Source organism: Musa acuminata, chromosome BXJ2-6 (assembly GCF_036884655.1).
Source record: "Musa acuminata AAA Group cultivar baxijiao chromosome BXJ2-6, Cavendish_Baxijiao_AAA, whole genome shotgun sequence".
In the NCBI taxonomy this organism is placed as follows: Eukaryota; Viridiplantae; Streptophyta; class Magnoliopsida; order Zingiberales; family Musaceae; genus Musa; species Musa acuminata.
Window position 1 is genome coordinate 17,150,369 of NC_088343.1, and position 20,503 is coordinate 17,170,871.

The following is a 20,503-nucleotide window of genomic DNA, read 5'->3' on the forward strand; positions in this document are numbered from 1 at the left end:
TATTAATATATAACGCGACGGGAACATGGCGTGCCTTTATTTTATACTAGGAGACAGAAGGGAACTTATTAACCGGTTCAGGTTGTGCAACCAAAGGCAAACCGATGACCGCAAGGCCGGCCGGCCCGAATCGGGGTTAGTGGTTCTATTGAACTGTTTCGTCGGTTCGTGTTTGTTCGCCGACTCGTGTTTCCATTCATCGACCTTTGTCTCCTGTAGTTCGCGAGAGCGGCGCCATGGCGAGGGATGACGACCCTTCTTGCTTTGCGAGAGGGATGGCAAATGGTGCGTTTCTCCTCTTCTCTCGATTCGGTTCGGTTCGGTTCTTTGCCCTATACGTTCTTCATTTGTAGCATTTTTTCCCATTCCATGCTATGGAGTTCGATGCTTGAGTCCTTTTCTGAGTGAATCATTTGGTCAAAGACGTGGCATCTTCGAGGAGAAATCGTTCTGCTCGTTGATCAGTAGCTTCATCTTAAAGTCGATCTTTCTCTATTCTGCCAAAACAAATTTACACTCTGGAAACAGTGAGATTGGATATAATGGGATTGGTTGCTGATAATGCGGGCGATGTCCGGTGAACGAGACGGATCTAGGTGCAAGATGCATGTCAACAAAACAAAAGGGTAAGGATTCTGGCCTCAGCTTGTGATCGAAATCTATTATGGTGGATCACCCTGATACTTATCTTTGTTCCTTTGCTGGTTTTGAGAAGATGCTAATGGGATTGGTCGCTAGTTGCCCCTAAACTTTCCCTCAAATGGCCATGAGATCCTCGTACTTTTCAAGTTCTGCAGATTTACTCAAATTTGTGCTCGTCACTTTTGAAGACTTCCTTTTGAAGTATATTATAGTAAGAAAGAGGTTTGACTATGTGTGTGATTTTTGAATCTTAGCCATGCGTTAATCTCTCACAAATACAATCTGGGTGGCCTTGAACGTAGACGTTGAAGAAGTAGCCTAACAAGAGTATATTGTCTAAACTGGAAAAAAAAAGGGTCTATTTCTTGATATCAGGGAAAAAAAAATATTCATGTTAAGATTACTCACACTATTTCTTGATTTTAGAAAAGAAAAATTTATGTTATTCACACTATTTCTTGATGGAAACATTCATGTTAAGATGACTCCCACTTAGCAACTGTTACCTTACTCGTACAATGAATTTCCTAAGTGCATATATTCTTCACCATAGATCTTGATTGTAGCTAAAATTTATCGAACTATTTTCTTCTGGTATGATGCAAAATTAGCCAAATCAGACATTTATGTGCTCCTATAGGCTTTCTCTCTAAGCTTTGCATATAAGTGGTGCTTTTGGTGAAAATTCCTGTCTTGGGAATTTTTGCTAAGCATACAAGGAGAGAAACCTTTGGTCGAAGCACATATCTCTGATGATAACAGCGAGATTGGTTACCTGCTGACCGGATATTTTCTGTACTTTTTCCCCGAGTCAAGAAGCAAAGGGCCATTTCCTTTTCAAGGGATTTATGAGAGAGAGCTTCATCTCTGCTCAGTTGAATTCGGACAAGTGGTCTTTGCATGATCAATAGGCTTATTATTGTTATAGTTTCTTCTTTCCTGAGGTAGCTTTATCAGTCATCTCACATGCGCATTTTGTTGTTTTGCAGATTTTGAACCAGTTTGAGTGGTTTTTGACCATTTTGTTGTTGTTTTAACTTTTAAGTGATCGACATGGTTTCTAGAATCAATCGTCTTATTTCTTCTATAAACGAACTTTATTATTACAAATCCTTGATTCAAATCTTATCCACCATGAGCGTGAGCTTTTCCAGCCAACTGAGTAGTCCAAGGGGTTTTCACTAAATTCATGGAAAAGTCCCAAACTGTGTGTTAACTATATACAATTGAACTATCACATACATAATGAGTAGATATCAATTCTTTTTAGATGTAATATAGAAGAGACTAAAGAAAGATTGACAGTTGAGTGGTTTTTGACCATTTTGTTGTTGTTTTAACTTTTAAGTGATCGACATGGTTTATAGAATCAATCATTTTATTTCTTCAATAAACGAACTTTATTATTGCAAATCCTTGATTCAAATCTTATCCACCATGAGCATGAGCTTGTCCAACCAACTGAGTAGTCCAAGGGGTTTTCATTAAATTCATGGAGAAGTCCCAAACAGTGTGTTAACTATATACAATTGAACTATCATATTCATAATGAGTAGATATCTATTCTTTTTAGATGTAATATAGAAGAGACTAAAGAAAGATTGACATTTGAGTGGTTTTTGACCATTTTGTTGTTGTTTTAACTTTTAACTGATCGACATGGTTTCTAGAATCAATCATTTTATTTCTTCAATAAACGAACTTTATTATTGCAAATCCTTGATTTAAATCTTATCCACCATGAGCTTGAGCTTGTCCAGCCAACTGAGTAGTCCAAGGGGTTTTCATTAAATTCATGGAGAAGTCTCAAACAGTGTGTTAACTGTATACAATTGAACTATCACAAACATAATGGGTAGATATCAAATTTTTTTATATGTAATATAGAAGTGACTAAAGAAAGATTAACAGTTGAGTGATTTTTGACCATTTTGTTGTTGTTTTAACTTTTAAGTGATCGACATGGTTTCTAGAATCAATCATTTTATTTCTTCAATAAATGAACTTTATTATTGCAAATCCTTGATTTAAATCTTATCCACCATGAGCGTGAGCTTGTCCAACCAAGTAGTCCAAGGGGTTTTCATTAAATTCATGGAGAAGTCTCAAACAGTGTGTTAACTATATACAATTGAACTATCACATACATAATGAGTAGATATCAATTCTTTTTAGATGTAATATAGAAGAGACTAAAGAAAGATTGACAGTTGAGTGGTTTTTGACCATTTTGTTGTTGTTTTAACTTTTAAGTGATCGACATGGTTTCTAGAATCAATCATTTTATTTCTTCAATAAACAAACTTTATTATTGCAAATCCTTGATTCAAATCTTATCCACCATGAGCATGAGCTTGTCCAACCAACTGAGTAGTCCAAGGCGTTTTCGTTAAATTCATGGAGAAGTCCCAAACATGTGTTAACTATATACAATTGAACTATCACATACATAATGAGTAGATATTAATTCTTTTTAGATGTAATATAGAAGAGACTAAGGCAAAGATTAGCATGTGATTATTTTTATTTATTCCTATTGAAAAAATGATGTATGACAGAACTACAGTTTTCAGGAGACGTACATAAGCAAATTTATGATGGATAAATATGTAAGTGTCAAGTTTATGGGGTATTACAGATGGCAAGAATGCTGTGAAGGCATCCATTTGTGATTGTATCAATATTGATTCTGGTGTAAATATATGTATCAAGTTAATCGAGTGCCACTGTTCTTTTGCTTCCTCAAAATGATTTTATTTACTTTCATTAAATGTCAGATGAGATATTGTTGGTGTAAATTTTAATCAAATGGTTCACTTATGTTGTTTCTATATAAGTGGGGGCTTTGTGTACCTTGTCTATATCTATCAGTCTCTTTTTTCTCTTTGCCTTCTATCTGGAAGGAGAACAATTGGGAAGATATCCAAAAACACTAACATGAAAGTTGCATAGAAGATTCTGTATATTTTATGGTACTTTCTTTTGGTTGATATCAAGGGACAATTGGTGTAAGGAGTTTTGACCACCAAATTTTGCATTGCATTGAGATGGAAGGTGCTGCACTTTCTTATGTAGTTAACAGTCTTTAAATGATTCGTGATTGAAGCAGCGATTCCCACTAGTAAAGACCTGTATTCCATCAAATATCATTTCTGTCCCTTGAGACAACTGTTGGGTTTTCACAGTGTTTATAGCACTAATAAAAATCATGTTATTTTTATTAGTGAAACATTGAAGGTCTTTTTCTTTTGCCTCGTGTGATGATGCCATGGGTGTCTTTGTCTTGCATTGCGTTTAATGAGATATTGATGCTGTATTGAGCCGTGCTGAGTAATTGCACCTTCCAATTTTCTATGCAATTAGTTTGCTTGTCCTTTGTTTCTTTTGTTTCCTTTATATCTTTCCTCTGTTTTGTGTGTTCCCCGTTGCAGATCTGGTGGTTCCTGGGCTCACCAAATGGCCACCTTCTCAAGGTCCATCAGCAACTTTCTTCCTATGGGGTTCGTACCTACTCGCTACGATTATCCTTTGTTTATCTTTGCTGAGAAAATAAATAAAAATAAGGGAGGGAAGAACCGAAGAACACAAAATCTGTTACTTTTCTCAGGAAATCAAAAAAGAAAGTCGAAAGAACATGGAATGCAACTATATAACACAGAACAAGATACTATAATTGATTGAAATATAAGTGCGAGGGGTGGGGGGCCATGGAGCGCTGCTGGTCTTGGAAAGGGTGGGCCTGTGATTCCTCGGAGAACACACACTTCCACCATAGCAAAAGAAGCTTTTTCTTTGGTGGAAACCATGTGTTGGTGGAAACCACGTGGGTTGTCACCTCATTATTTGTTTTGGGAGTCCAATCAAAGCATCCTCTCCATTCATGGGCATCCCAATTAGTTGGCAAAATCCCTTTTCACAAGTCAGGGTTTGAGCACAATGTTTGTCACATGGATCATCGTTGAGTTGGTTCATATACATATTAAATTTACTACCAAAGAGATTGTTTTTATTCATTGAGAAGATGAATATTTATATAAGTTTTAAAGGATAGATTTTTATCAATCATATATTCAAATCACATAATTAAATCAACTCCTTAAATCGATCTTCTATCAATGAAAATGATTCGAAAAGATAATATCCACTTATTTTATACGCATGACATGAAAACAAGGTAAGCATCAAAAGGCGCAATAGCATTGATTAGACCATCGTTTACTGCATAGGATCATCTATGAAGGCAGTATCATTGGCATCTGCCATAGGTCATTATTTATTGCATCTGCCATGATACATTTGCACTCATGTTTTGCCATCTTCTAGTTTGAAATCTAGATGTATCTTTAAATAGAAAGATATAATAAAAGAATATAGACAAATAAGAGGAGGAAAAAAGAAAGTAGAAGTGATGAATGGTGCAAGCTTTTCGGCACATCTCTCAGATAGGATGTCACTTAGAAGGAGCTTAATTATTTTTGTTAGGGCTGGGGAATCACTAGCAAAGGTCCACTACTTGATTAATGAGAGAAATACTCTCTCTGACTGAACACGCTTACCTCCTGTGACACTTACCTTTCTCGTGATTGGTTATCGCAGTGGCCCTTCTGGCGGCCCACAAGGACTCCGCGCAGGCCATGAGAGTTGTGTAAGAGAGGGCCAGAAATCCAACAATAGAAAGCGTATCCGACAGTGAAACATCCATTTTTCCTAAACCTAATGTCTAGCCTAATATCATTGGTTTTATCAATAAAATAAAAATAAAAAATTTAATATCTTAATTGATAATAGTAGACGATGTTGGCGATGACAGATGACGATGCTATTAGGAGTCTGGTTATTGTGAATGAATAGAGCAATGATAAGAGGTGAGGATCACTGTGCATTTGTATCGTCGATACTGATGCAATTGTCGAGTGACTTTTTTTGTTGCTTTGTATCTGCGTTGACTTCGACACAGTTGCTAAGTGATGAAAGGGGTGCTCGGCATTTGTATCGATGGTCATTTCATCACTTGGCAATTGTATCGGCATTGACACGGATGATGGTGGTTGTTGTGATGTCTACAACGAAGATGGTGGCTACCTTGTCATTGACCCATTGGGCAGATCGTTAACGTGAATCTAGAGTCGTTGAAGCTTCTACCACTCACATTGTTGTTGTGACATGGGTATAAAAGGGTGAGATTGAGGGGCTCGTTACAGGAGAAATTCTATTTGTCGCGATTGTCATTGATCAGGAAGGGAATCTCCATGAGATTAGCTGGCGAACAATTATCGAGCTCCCGATAGGTATATCCAATGATAATAAAAAAATATTAGTCTCAGTATTCGATGTTGAGTATGTCATCGTACTTGTCATCGACGTAATTATTAAGTGACATCCATCTTTTCTATTATTGCTCTCCGCAATTATGACATAATTATTGCTCTCCATTGGTGTAATTATTAAGTGACATCCATCTTTCGTTATTGCTCTCCGCATTCACAATCACCCTTGTTATCCATCACCATATGACATCATTTATCATCATCAATTAAACCGTTAAATAGATTTAGATATTTTATTTTTATAATCATAAAATATTAATTTATTTTTTTTAAAATATAATAATCGGGATGCTAAACCTAGCTAACTACGTAGGCTTAGGCTAATACGCAATTAGCCCGCCTTCTTTACCGCTCCCGTTTGGAACCCATACCGAACTGCTTTCTGTCGTGCTTTCTTCCTCTTTCTGGGACGAGAAAAGAGTGAGAGGGAATGGCTGCAAAGGCGGAGGATGCGTCGACGGCGGCGGCGGTGGGGAAGGCGGTGATGGTGGTGGGCATCGACGATAGCGAGCACAGTTTCTACGCCCTCCAGTGGACCCTTCTCCACTTCTTCTCCCCTGCCGTCCGTCCCAGCGGGTCCTATAAGCTCGTGATCGTCACCGCCAAGCCCACGCCGACCTCCGTCATCAGCGTCGCCAGCCCTGGTATTCCACCTCTCCTTCTTCTTCTTATCCCTCCATATTAAGTTTGGATTCAGTTACCATTCCCCTAGCCTGTGATTCGATCGATTGGGTCTTTGTCTTGACGATCGCAGGAGCGGCCGATGTGCTGCCGTTTGTGGAGTCAGATCTGAGGAAGATTTCGTCGCAGGTGATCGAGAAAGCTAAGGATATCTGCGCCGCCCATTCGGTAACTTCGTGGCTCTCAAATTTTCGTTAGGGTTTCCAAATCTTGGCGAGGCTGTTTGTGAATTGTCGTTACCGCCATATAATTCGGTGAACTAGTGGTCGTAGTGAAGCCGTCATTTCATAGTTATGTTTGTTGTTTTGGCAGACTTATGGTTACTCGCGTTCGTTAATTTTGTGATCTCGGTAAACATTTTTGAGGATTGCTTCTTTGCATCAACAAAAGCAGCCCAACATGGTATCTCAGATGGTGCTTCCTTTTTGGGTTTCGTTTGAAGGTGTCTAAAGCACTGCTGTTCAACTAAATAAGAAACACGTAATCCTATTTATAAGGTTATAAAAGCCTCTTTTGGCAGCTAAGAATGTGACCATTTTGATATTAAGTGCGTTGAGTTCATAGCAAACAAAGGAATTACACTTTTAACGTTTGCAAATACCATTCTTGAGCCACAGTAGTGGCAAAAGGATTTGGTGTATTGTAATACAGACATTCAAAATAATCACCAATCCAAGAGGACTGTAAAGATTATCATTTTTATGGACTTTTCTGTTGAATGCTAGAATTCATTGGGACCTTTTCTTTATTAATTTCCCTCAACATAGGTGCTTGATGTTGAATACGAAGTGGTGGAAGGAGATGCCAGAAACGTTTTGTGTGAGGCAGTGGACAAACACCATGCTGAAATGTTGGTTGTGGGAAGCCATGGATACGGAGCAATTAAAAGGTAACATGTTTTTTCCATTTCGTATTAAATTTGATTTTACACAGTGGTGCATATTGTTTTCTTTTATTTTTGATCTTTCAGTCACCATAGTGATGCATTTTTTAGATATTACTTTCTATTTTTTATCTTCGAGTTTCCGTATTTGTGTAACATCACCTGTTGAATCACCTTGTGCAATAGCCTTAGAAACTGATTCATTTAACATATAAACTCTGTGATGGAATATAGCATCAATTGGCATTCAATAAGGTTTGTCAAGATATTTGATGTTACAATAAATGGTAAAAATTATTAACCTTTATTTCTTACTGAGCTATAGAGTTTGTTGGATTTTCACTCACCTATTGTCTGGAAAAGATGGTCAAGGATAATGGAGGATGAGTTGTTCTTGTACTGTGTGTTTGGAAGAAAGCCAAAAAGTTAAGATTCAGACTGTTTTTAGACTTAAGCATGTCTAACTTTAACATAGAAATGTAAAAACCAAGATGTGGATTGAAACAATAATTTACAATCATGCAATTTCTACGAGGATGTAGTGAAATTCTTGTTTAATCTTTTAACCTTTTAATCACTGTTGCGGCTTAATTTTTACCGAGTTTATAACATTAAGATACTGTTAGACATCAATATTAAATTGATTAAATTGACAGCAGTGTAATTTGAAGGATGTGAATATATAGATTTCACATAACAGGTGAAGTCTTTAAAAAAATGGTAAAACTGTGTAGATCGGTGTACTCTGGGCATGTATACTGTCTGCAACTGCATAAAATCTCGACTTTGCACATATAGCAAACACAAAAAAGAAAAGACAAGATGGAGACTCTTTATTCTTGGTGATTTTATTTTAGAAAATAAAGTTGATTTGTGTTAATGATATATTGAACTTTGAAACTTGGATGTTGGACTAAGCTATCAAAAGATCTTTTTCAAAAATAAAGTTGCATGGAAAACAAAGAGCACATGGGAAGTTTGTGAGACCAGAAAACATATTTTGAAGTACGTTTGACCTTTGATGTCCTTTGGTAATTCACCTATGAATAATAGGAGGATGATAAATTTCTGAATAATTGGTGATTTCTTGGACAGGGATGTGATGTGATGTGATGTAACATGGCATGCAATCTCCAAATGGAATGTTGACTGAAATGGCGAAGCAAACTCACATAAATAATTAGTTTTGAGAAATGTGGTAGTTAATTCTGGCTTTGCATCACTATAAACAACCAACATAGACTTTATCAAGTTAAAGCAGAAACATAGCATTTCCAGGATACTTAACTGAAGTAGATAGCCATGCTTAAACCATTCGGTTGCAGAGTTTCTTAATTCCACTGAATCGGACTGTATTTATATTTTTCCGGCAGGGCTGTGTTGGGAAGTGTGAGTGATTACTGTGCTCATCATGCGCATTGCACTGTGATGATAGTGAAGAAGCCTAAGCCAAAGCACTAAACTAATACCGATTGCCTGCCGTACAAATTGAACGCTTATTAGCCCAGCTTATTAACCTTATGTCAGATAGCATGTTAAGATGTGGATGATAAGAAAGAACAACTATTATTATCCACACATCTTGATTCTGGAAATGTAATAAGCACTATCTTCATAGTGCAGATTCTTTCCTGTTGTCTGGAAAGACTGAATGATCATTTTATCGTCTGAAGTGTAATAAGCACTATCTTCATAGCTTAATGTTTCTATTTTGCAAAATAATGCTTGAATTATTATTATTTTGCAATCAGCATTTGCATTTCCCTATCACTTGAAAAAGGTCTATCACCAGCCTCGATGTGCTAAAGAAAATAAGAACACAAATTCTGGTTCTTATTTTAAGGAAAAAAAGAACATAAGAACACAAGCACATTTAGTCCTGATCACAATTCTAGAATCATCAGTTTCGATTCTGGTTCTCAACATCAGGAACCAAAATTAAATCGCTTGAGATCTATTTTGGAATCAAAATTGAAATCGATGGTGTCAGTTCGAATCATCAATTTGAAATTAACCACTTAACCAATGTAGCACAGGTGCTTTATGGGTTATATTCTTGTCTTTTTATCATGCTTATCCGGTTTGAAATTGAAATCGGTGGTCTAGAACTAGGACCGTCAGTTTCGATTTCTATACATCATTGAAACTAGAATCGTTGATCTAGAATTGGAATTACCAGTTTCGATTTCTATAAATCAAGAATCGAAATCAAATCAGATCAGTTTCAGTTTGGTTTGGAATAGGTGAATCATCAAAATCGATTCGATTTCTATTCCAGTTCGGTTCGATTTCGATTCGAACCAATTACAAGAAAATTAAAATAAAAAAAGGAAAATCGCTACGTAAGACGCCTTTCTTCCGATTCGATCTCACGGTTCCATCTCCCATGGACGACTTACCGGGCATCCTGGCTCGGGACTTCAGTTTCCGCCCCCGGTGCTGCATCTCGAGCCGTCCAATTTTCCGGCGGAGGAGCCATGAATCTTGGGGCTGGGCTTTATTAGGCAGATCCCCGTCGCTAACGGTTCTTGGGCAAATCAAGATCCGGCGTTGCAGGTTTCCTACAGGTATTCCACAGCCCGTATGCACATGTGGCCACATCACGTAAACTTTGATCTGGTCTCTTTGCACTTGATGGATGCTAATAATGAATTATGGTAAGCAATTGAGTGTTGGCAGAATATTTGGAGGCAATTTTCTCTACGAGTGTCAAGGCTTGTGCTTGGTGAACTATGTGAAGAGGAAACCGGTGAGGAGAATGCGCTGCTTTCCAATGGGATGTCAAGACTTGTGCTTGGTTGTGAGTAGGATAGCAGATATAAAGCGGAGAGGAAACCAATGAAGAGGATCAAGACTAGTGCTTGGTGAACTATGTGAAGAGGAAACCAGTGAGTAAAATGTGATTTCCCTTTTCAATGGGATCGAGGATAATGAAATATTATATTGGATGTAGAAGAAACTTTGGAGGACATTCGATGTCCTTCAATATTATATTATGGGTTTGTAATGGACACATGACAAAAAAAAAAAAAAAAAAAGGAAAATATGCATCCTGAAATAGACTAATGAACTGGGTGGCATCATCTGACCGTATTTTAATGACTTAAAGAGCCATTACTACGTCTTCTCTAAATTTTCACCGAAGCAATCGCGAGTTAAAAAAATACAGTGAATGTCTGTTTCTTTAAAATTTTCATTTACCTATTGTATATGTTTGTTTTCATATATATATATATATATATATATATATATATATATATATATATATATATATATATATATATATATATATATATATATATATATATTTTTTTGATGGGATATAAAGTGGAATAACTTTTGTATATGAACAAGTACTAGAAGACCATAATACGTAGCGGAATTAAATAAAATTACAATCAAATAGAACACTAAGATATAAGTGGAAAAACCCCTTCAATTTGAAGGGTAAAAATCATGGGGTAAACTAGAAATAATCTACTATAATAATAATGAATATATAAATCTTAATCTCTTGTCCAAAATCCTAGCAACAATCACAAGAGAATAACTGGGATATAAGTATCACGTCACTATGCTCAATATATAAATCCTCCTTAATTCTCCCCATGTAATCACAGTAAGAATCTACTGTAGATTTGATCTAACCTGAGATAAGAGCACTATTGGATGATTGAAAACAGTCTCTCTACATTGTCCTTATTTTCTTCCATTTCTTTCTCCTTGGATTTCTGTCTTTTTCTCCTCCCTTTTGCTGTTGCAAGGATCACCACGTTGCTACAGTTTTTCTCCCCAAAACGTAGCCACCTACCCCTCAAAACGTAGCCACCACACCCCCCTTATATTGATCTAGGGTTAGGTCAAAGGGATGTGGGCTGTAGGCTGATAAAGCCTACCATGGGCTGAACCCACTATGGGCTATCAGCCCAACAACCTCCCTATTTAGCCCATAAGGAAGGCTGTCCCATGACTCCTCAATGTGAAGCCATGTCGACCAATTGTCGGTATATCTCCTGTCTTTCTTTTGGTAAAGTCTTTGTCAACATGTTTACTCCGTTGTCATCTGTGTGAATTTTCTGAAGCTACAACTGCTTCTCTTCAAATACATTTCGAATCCAATGGTATCTGACATCTATATACTTTGACTTAGAATGAAAAATTGAGTTCTTACACAAATGGATGATACTCTGGCTGTCACAATGCACCGCATAATTTTTCTGTTTCAGCTCCAATTATTGTAAGAATTCTTTCATCCATAATATTTCTTTGCATACCTCTGTAGCAGCAATATATTCTACTTCTATGGTGGAGAGAGCAATACATCTTTACAACCTGAATTGCCATGACATAGCTCTCCTTGTAAAAGTAAGTACATAACCTGAAATGGACTTCCTTGTATCTATATCTCTTGCCATATCTGCATCTGTGTAACCTGTCAACATAGGTGGTCCACCTCCAAATCTTAAACAAACCTTAGAGCTCCCTCTGAGATATCTAAAAATCCACTTCACTGTTGCACAGTACTCTTTGCTTGGATTTGCAAGAAATCTGCTAGTAACACCCACTGTATATGTGATGTTTGTCCTCATATATACCATTGCATACATTAAACTTCCAACTACTGAAGCATAAGAAACCTTTTGTATTTTTTCCTTCTCCTCATCACTTGACAGACTCTGTTTTGAACACAACTTGAAGTGACCTGTAAGAGGAGAACCAACTGGTTTTGCATTGCTCATACTAAATCTTTCCAATACCTTCTCGATGTATTTCTCCTGTGATAACCAAATCTTCTTATTTTTCTTGTCACAAGAAATCTGCATACCCAGTATTTGCTTTGTTGGCCCTATGTCCTTCATTGTAAAAGACTCACTTAGTTCCTTCTTCAACTTGTCAATTGTAGACATATCTTTCCCAAGAATAAGCATGTCATCAAAATAAAGTAAGAGAATAATAAAATTCTTATCAAACTATTTGATGTACACACAATGATCTGAAGCCATTCTTTTGTATTCATTTTCTGTCATAAATGAATCAAACTTTCTGTATCACTTGTCTTGGAGCTTGCTTTAGCCCATACAAGCTCTTCTTCAATTTGCAAACAAAGTTTTCTTTACCTTTGACTTTAAAGCCTTCTAGTTGCTCTATATAAATTTCCTCCTCCAAATCCGTATGAAGGAAAGCTGTCTTCACATTTAACTATTCAACCTCCAAGTCCTGACTAGCAGCAATACCAAGAGAAACACGAATAGAAGACATTTAAAAAAATCTCTTCGAAGTCAATATATTTCTTTTGACCAAAGTCTTTTACAACTAATCTAGCTTTGTACTTTGGTTGAGAACAATATTCTTGAGTCTTCAACCTGAAAACTCACTTGTTCTTTAAGGCCTTCATTCCATTTGGTAGTAGCACCAAATCATAAGTGTGGTTCTTCTGAAGAGCATCCATCTCTTCTTGCATAATAACTAACCACTTCTCTTTCTGCTCATTTTCAACTGCTTCATGGTAATTCTCTATTGGGAAATCATTGGGGGGCGACATCATATGCGCAGCGGAAGAACAAGAAAATAAAAATCCCCGATTCCCAAAAAGATGTTCGTCGTCGTGTGAAGATTGGTGCGAAAAAATCCGCAAAACACAAAACTACGTATAGAGATTGTGTTACCTAGGGAGATCGTATATCCCTGTTTCCTTGCAGATCCTTAGGAGAGGGTGAAGGAGGTCAAGCGTCCTCCTCTCTAGCGGTGATCCACACAGCAGGGTTGCGACGACGCTCCTCAAATCTCCAGGCCTACTCTGAGGTGGAGAGGGAGAGGAGAATAGGAAAGGCAAGCAAAGACTCTAGCCTATGAGGCTGTGAATCCCTCCTATTTATAGAGATCCCGTGTCAAACCCTAATGGGTCCTTCCTTAGTGGGTATTGGATCTGCATCCAATAAGACAAGGGCTCCGTCGGATATCTCATATCCGAACCTCTACTCATCGCAATGCCTACCATATGTGTGTGACCCTCTAGGCCCAATATCGAGCTGGCCGTGAGTCATACCTGTTAGAACTCCTTCTAACTCAGTGAATTATTATCTCTGTAATAATTCACTCGACTCATCGACTACGGACGTACTAGGCCACTACGCCGTAGTCCCCAGACGATACAGGGGAATCCAATCCATTGGACCTGTCTGTCCTCAGTTACCATGTACCTATAGTCCCTCATCCATCTAATATCCCAAAGACCGTATATCGAGCATGGTACTGTCAGACCCATACGGTTTTTACTCGAGTCTCGCTCTAATCGGATTCTCCCGGAGAACTCTTTCTCTCTCAACCCGAATGACCCTGGCTAGGGATTTGTCTGAGCAAGAACACATAGGATATTCCTCTCATGACGCCGAGAGTGGATGATCCTCTATTGACACTCAATAGCCCTCGTAAGGTCGACTACCACTCCCAATGACCAACTGTACTAGATCTGGGGACAGCCAAACCTATAAGTCTGGTATCAAAGAGTGGAGCACTCATACAGGACATCCTTGGTGTCTCAAGTCTAAGGACCAGATACACCACTAGGACTACGGAATCACTATCTGACAATAAGGCATCATCAACCATCCAGCATTCCGTAAGCGGATCAATCAGTGAACTCATTCTCCAATGAGCACCTGTACTGTATCCCTAGTGTCCCTACACGAGCAGCTATGAGACCAGCTGCATCCATCATATGGACGGGTATACAGCACACCAGTCTATCCGGTTATCACGATGTCCCTCTCGAGTAACCTATGACCGGGATTATTTAGGATATGTGTTTAAAGATGAATCGATCTCATTATCATGATCTCATCATGATTCGATTCCCATTGCACAAATACAAGGACATCACAATATATATATGCATTTATGCAATAGTTATAAAGTGATATACGCCAAAATATAATAAGCAAAAAGATTCTGTATCAAGTCACATGTGCCATCACTCACATGATTGGCTTGCTGGGCACCTATGACTAGCAATCTCCCACTTGACCTAAAGCCAATCACCTATGTGTCTGATCCCCATCAGACTCCTGTGACGCTCATAGACAATCTGAGACAACGGCTTTGTTAGTGGATCTGCAATGTTATCTTCGGATGGAACTCTTTCCACTACTACATCTCCTCGGGTTACGATCTCTCTTATAAGCTGGAACATCCTCAGAACACTTCTGATGAGACCCGGGTTCCCTTATTTGAGTAATCACCCCATAGTTGTCGCAATATAAGGAAGTCGACTTGTCGCTATCTGTATCGACTCCCAAATCTGTGATGAACTTCTTCACCCAGACTCCCTCCTTTGCTGCATCTAATGCGGCAATGTACTCCGCCTCTGTGGTCGAGTCAGCAGTGGTATCTTGCTTGGAACTCTTCCAGCACACTGCTCCTCCATTCAAGGTGTACACATACCATGAATTCGACTTGCTATTATCGACATCAGACTGAAAACTTGAGTCAATGTAGCCTTCAACCTTAAGGCTATTACCTCCATATACTAGTAAAAGATCCTTAGTCCTTCTCAAGTACTTAAGGATACACTTTACTGCTTTCCAGTGCTCCAAGCCTGGATCCGCCTGATACCTGCTCGTGACACTCAGAGCATGCGCTATATCAGGCCTAGTACATAGCATGGCATACATGATAGACCCTATTGCTGAGGCATAAGGTATCATATTCATGTTTGCCCTTTGGAATTTTCCATGCTAAACCTTTTGACAATGGTTTCTATGTACCTGGACTGGGACAAGCTAAGCATCCTTTTGGATCTATCTCTATAGATTCTAATCCCCAAGATATAGGATGCTTCCCCTAAGTCCTTTATAGAGAAGTGTCTAGATAATCAAGTCTTTACTGTGGATTGCATTCCTACATCATTCCCAATGATGAGGATGTCATCCACATATAACACCAAAAAGGTGATAGCGCTCCCACTTACCTTCCTGTATACACAAAGCTCATCTTCGTTCTTAACGAAGTCATAAGATCTGATTGCCTCATCAAATCTTATGTTCCAACTTCGGGAAGCTTGCTTTAGTCCATAAATGGATCTAAGCAACCTACATACCTTATCTGGGCAGTTCTTGGACACGAATCCCTCAGGTTGCATCATATACACCTCCTCCTCGAGGTTCCCGTTGAGGAATGCGGTTTTCACATCCATCTGCCAGATCTTATAATCATAGTGTGCTGCAATAGCCAATAGAATTCTGATGGATTTTAGCATTGCTACGGGTGAGAAAGTTTCGTCGTAGTCAACACCTTGCCTTTGACGATACCCCTTAGTCACTAGCCTTGCTTTATAGGTCTCTACCTTTCCATCTACTCCGATCTTTTTCTTCAAGATCCATTTGCAACCGATGGGTACAATACCTTCGGGCGCATCAACTAGGTTCTAAACCTTATTGGAGTACATAGAATCCATCTCAGAATTCATGGCTTCTTGCCACTTCCCGAAGTCTATACTCATAATAGCCTCCTCGTAGGTCTGAGGATCAATATCCTCAGCATCCTCTCCTCTAATATGTCCCACATATCTCTCAGAAGGATGAGATACTCTATCAGACCTGCGTAAAGTTGAAACTTGTGTATTAGGTACCTGAACAGACTCAGGCTGTAGAGTGGTGCTTGAGCTTGGTTCTCTAATTTCGCTCAACTCTATCATTCTCCCACTGTCTCCACCAAGAATGTGTTCCTTCTCAAGGAACATTGCTCTCTTAGCTATAAAGACCTTTTGGTCCTCGAGATGATAGAAATAATACCCACAAGTTTCCTTGGGGTATCCCACAAATATGCATCGCTTTGTCCTTGATTCTAACTTATCGGGGTTGTCTTTTAACGTGGGCTGGGCAGCCCCAAATCTTAACAACCTTAAGATCAGGTTTCTTCCCTTTCCATATCTCATATGGTGTAGACACTACCGACTTAGTTGGAACTCTGTTCAGAAGGTAAGTTACGGTTTCTAGGGCATATCCCCAGAATGAGATGGGTAGGTCAGCGAAACTCATCATGGACCGTACCATATCTAATAAAGCACGATTTCTCCTTTCAGAGACACCATTGAGCTGAGGTGTGTAAGGAGGTGTCCATTGGGATAATATCCCATGGTCCTTGAGGAACTGAGTAAACTCTGTACTTAAGTGCTCACCTCCTCGATCTGATCGAAGAGTTTTGATACTCTTCCTAGTCTGGTTCTCCACCTCATTCTTATACTCTCCGAATTTCTCAAAGGCCTCGGACTTGTACTTCATTAAGTACACATATCCATACCTTGAGAAATCATCAGTAAATGTAATGAAGTAGGAATAACCTCCAATGGCATGAGTTGACATGGGTCCACATACATCACTATGTATGAGTTCCAACAACTCAGTGGCTCTCTCTCCAGTTCCACTAAATGGAGAGTTGGTCAATTTTCCACGAATACAAGGCTCACAAGTTGCATAAGACATATAGTCGAATGGATCTAGATATCCATCATTTAGCAACTTTTGAATCATTCTTTCATGGATGTGACCTAGCCTACAATGCCACAGGTATGCACTGTTCAACTCATCTCGTTTCCTTTTGGACACATTTACATTCATGATATGTGGAGTGGTGTCTAACATAAATAAACCATTATGCAATGTTCCTTTCGTGATGATCTTATCATCTAATAATATCGAACAACCATTGTTCTAAAAAAATAAATTTATATCCACTAACTATTAAACATGAAATGAAGATAATGTTTTTGATAATAGAAGGAACAAAATAACATGCATCTAATGCAATAAAAGCTCCACTAGGCAGATGTAGGGCGACCTCGCCAACAGCTAATACAACAACTTTTGCTCCATTACCCATCTTGAGGTCCATCTCGCCTCTCTCTAGTCTCCTAGGCCTTGCCAGAACTTGCAACGAATTGCATATATGATAAGCACTACCGGTATCCAATACCCATGTGTTATCATAAGAGTCTGACAAATGGAGACTGATCATGAATGTACCTGAAGCTTCATCAAGCTTTTGTTTCGCCCTTTCTGCAAGGTACTCTTTGCAGTTTCTCTTCCAGTGCCCATCTTTACCACAGTGGAAACACTGGCCTTTGTCCTTTGTTGGGTCTTTCTTAGCAACCTTTGCTTTACCTTGTTTGCCCTTGCCCTTTCCCTTCTTAAGGGACCTTTCTGCTTTCCTTTTCTTTCTGGTCTCACCAGTGTAGAGAACTGGCTTCTTTTTCTTAATAGTACTCTCTGCCTCCCTCAACATATTGAGGAGCTCTGGGAGAGTCACCTCAAGCTTGTTCATATTAAAATTCATTATGAACTGTGAAAAGGAATCTGGTAGAGACTGAAGCATAATGTCCACACACAAGTTATCCTCTAGGACCATTCCTAGACCTGTGAGTTTCTCTATCCACTCAATCATCTTTAGGACATGGTTCTGAACCGGTGTCCCCTCAGTCATCCTAGCGCGGAAAAGGCTCTTGGATATCTCATATCGTTGAGTCCTTCCCTGTTCCTCAAACAATTTGCGGACATGTAGGAGAATGGATCTGGCATCCATCTTTTCATGTTGTCTCTGTAACTCTGGAGTCATAGAGCCCAACATATAGCACTGAGCAAGAGTGGAGTCATCAATGTACTTCACGTAGCGAGCGATCTCATCCTCGCTTGCCCCTTCTTTGGGCGTAGGCATCACTGTATCAAGGACGTACGTGATTTTCTCCGCTGTGAGAACAATTCTCAAGTTACGGAGCCAATCCGTATAATTTGGACCAGTGAGGCGGTTGACATCAAGTATGCCATGTAAGGGATTTGAAAGCGACATTTTCTGAAAATAAAGATGTAGCAGAAATGAATAACATGTAGATTTTGCAAGAAATAAACTGTCAAGATATGGACTTCTATCTTAATATGCTCCCACTATTTTACTATCGAGTCACGCAACACCCTCAGCACGTGAAACGGAAGTCTCCGGCAGACTTCTAGTGGGGATCAGGATCCAATCAGCGTCTTAGTGTAACCTCGAGGGACTCGACCAATCACACTAAGCCTAAAAGGTAGGCAACTCTTGCCGATCACAACTCCTTGTGATTCCCGTCCTGTTCGGCCTCCGAATCACCATGGCCTCGAGGGACTCGACCAACCATGATGCTCGGTTAAGTCAACACCTTCGTTACAAGATGAGTCTGATTTGATGATATACCCTCGAGGGACTCGACCAAGCATACCATGCCCTCTGGTCACCGGTGACATCTCTATGTCGTAAGCAAGATAGCGAATCGCGATATAGGTGAGTCTCGAGGGACTCGACCAACTCAACCTACACCGGGAATCGGTTCCTACTCATAACGATGGAAGGCCACGTGGGTCAATCTAATTGCCTCACGTTTACCGACTTAATATTATCGAGAGATGTTTCTATGATTTGGTCTCCTAATATGACATGTCACACATATACATATTTAATATATATCTACATCACATGCAAATATATATACATATCTAGTATGTGTATAAGCAATCACACCAGATGATCATGGACCACAACCTAATATGATTAGGCCCGAGCCAGTAGGCCTAATCATTCACATCAAGATCTATGTGTGCAACGGTGCATCTCCATGCCCTGTGATCGTCCATCTCGTCCTCGTCGGTTTCGTCGACATCTTGATGCATCTCCATGCATCACGATCGTCCGTCTCGTGGGTCCCGCTATCGCATCCACGCTCCCGCTGCGCCTCCTCATGTGATTACAACTTAATCATAGGCACGCAGGCCCGACAATAAACGAGAAATATAATGGAGGTTCGCAGACCTCAATAATAATAATCACAAGTACACACATGACACGGTCCATGATCATCCGTCCACACATCATACATCACATGTATAAATAATCATCATCATGTAGGACTACTAGATAATAATAAAAATAATAATCAACTAAACTTTTTAATTAATTAATATTTTTCTGAAATCAGGGACGTAGGGAATTTCTCAATTCCTAAGGGTATTTTCGTAATTTGGACAAAAAACAGAAACTGTAATTTCTCAAATTTCGAGGGGCAAAACTGTCTTTTTCTCAGAAAACCCTAATGCCCTTTCCCCTTTTCGCTGCTGCCGCCGCCGCCACCCTGCCGGCGGCGACCTGTGCGGCGTGGCGAGGGCACTGCCCTCGCCTGCAGGCGGCACACCCGCTGGCGGCGATGCCGCTGCGGGTGGGCGCCCCCTTCGGGCGCCGCTGCCTCCGCAGGCGGTGCTGTCCCGCCGGGCGGCCGCCCCTGTGGGGGGAGTTCCGCCCGCGGGAGCAGCGGCGGCAGGCGTCGCTGCCCTACGGCGGCAGACGCCGCTGCCCTTCGGCGGCAGGCGCCGCTGCCCTACGACGCCTCTGCCTGCGGGCTGCCAGCCCTGCCGGCAGCAAGCCTGCTGCAAGCAGGCCGCCGTCCGGCTACTGCAGACGCAGCCCCTACGCTGCCCGCCTTCGGCTGCGCTGCACGCACGCAGATCGAGGGCAGCAATTGTTGCTGCCCTTTCTCGCTTTTGCGTCAACGATTTTGACGTCAAAATTCTTCCTAAACACAATACACACAGTTCAAAACCAATCATTCGCACGAACAACCTGGCTCTGATAGCACCGTTGGGAAATCATTGGGGGGCGACATCATATGCGCAGCGGAAGAACAAGAAAACAAAAATCCCCGATTCCCAAAAAGATGTTCGTCGTCGTGCGAAGATTGGTGCGAAAAAATCCGTAAAACACAAAACCGCGTATAGAGATTGTATTACCTAGGGAGATCGTATATCCCTGTTTCCTTGCAGATCCTTAGGAGAGGGTGAAGGAGGTCAAGCGTCCTCCTCACTAGCGGTGATCCACACAGCAGGGTTGCGACGACGCTCCTCAAATCTCTAAGCCTACTCTGAGGTGGAGAGGAAGAGGAGAATAGGAAAGGCAAGCA

The 20,503-nt window shown here is 40.0% G+C and overlaps 1 protein-coding gene and 1 long non-coding RNA gene across 2 annotated transcripts; both read left to right on the forward strand.

Moving 5' to 3' along the window:
• The first annotated feature begins 122 nt into the window (after positions 1 to 122).
• LOC135615136 (uncharacterized) lies at positions 123 to 873 on the forward strand. The gene is made up of 2 exons (XR_010487867.1): positions 123 to 626; positions 716 to 873. It is a non-coding gene; the product is annotated as an uncharacterized LOC135615136 (long non-coding RNA).
• A 5,440-nt stretch (positions 874 to 6,313) lies between these two features.
• LOC135615137 (universal stress protein PHOS34-like) lies at positions 6,314 to 9,234 on the forward strand. Its single transcript, XM_065113250.1, has 4 exons — positions 6,314 to 6,613; positions 6,724 to 6,818; positions 7,418 to 7,539; positions 8,907 to 9,234. Exons 1-4 carry the CDS (start codon positions 6,400 to 6,402, stop codon positions 8,992 to 8,994), a joined length of 519 nt encoding a protein of 172 aa, XP_064969322.1. The 5' UTR covers positions 6,314 to 6,399; the 3' UTR covers positions 8,995 to 9,234.
• Positions 9,235 to 20,503: the final 11,269 nt, after the last annotated feature.

Coding starts and splice junctions, on each gene's coding strand:
- LOC135615137 (XM_065113250.1), top strand. CDS start 6,400: ATGGCTGCAAAGGCGGAGGATGCGTCGACGGCGGCGGCGGTGGGGAAG. Junction 6,819..7,417: donor ATATCTGCGCCGCCCATTCG/GTAACTTCGTGG, acceptor CCCTCAACATAG/GTGCTTGATGTTGAATACGA. Junction 7,540..8,906: donor GGATACGGAGCAATTAAAAG/GTAACATGTTTT, acceptor TTTTTCCGGCAG/GGCTGTGTTGGGAAGTGTGA.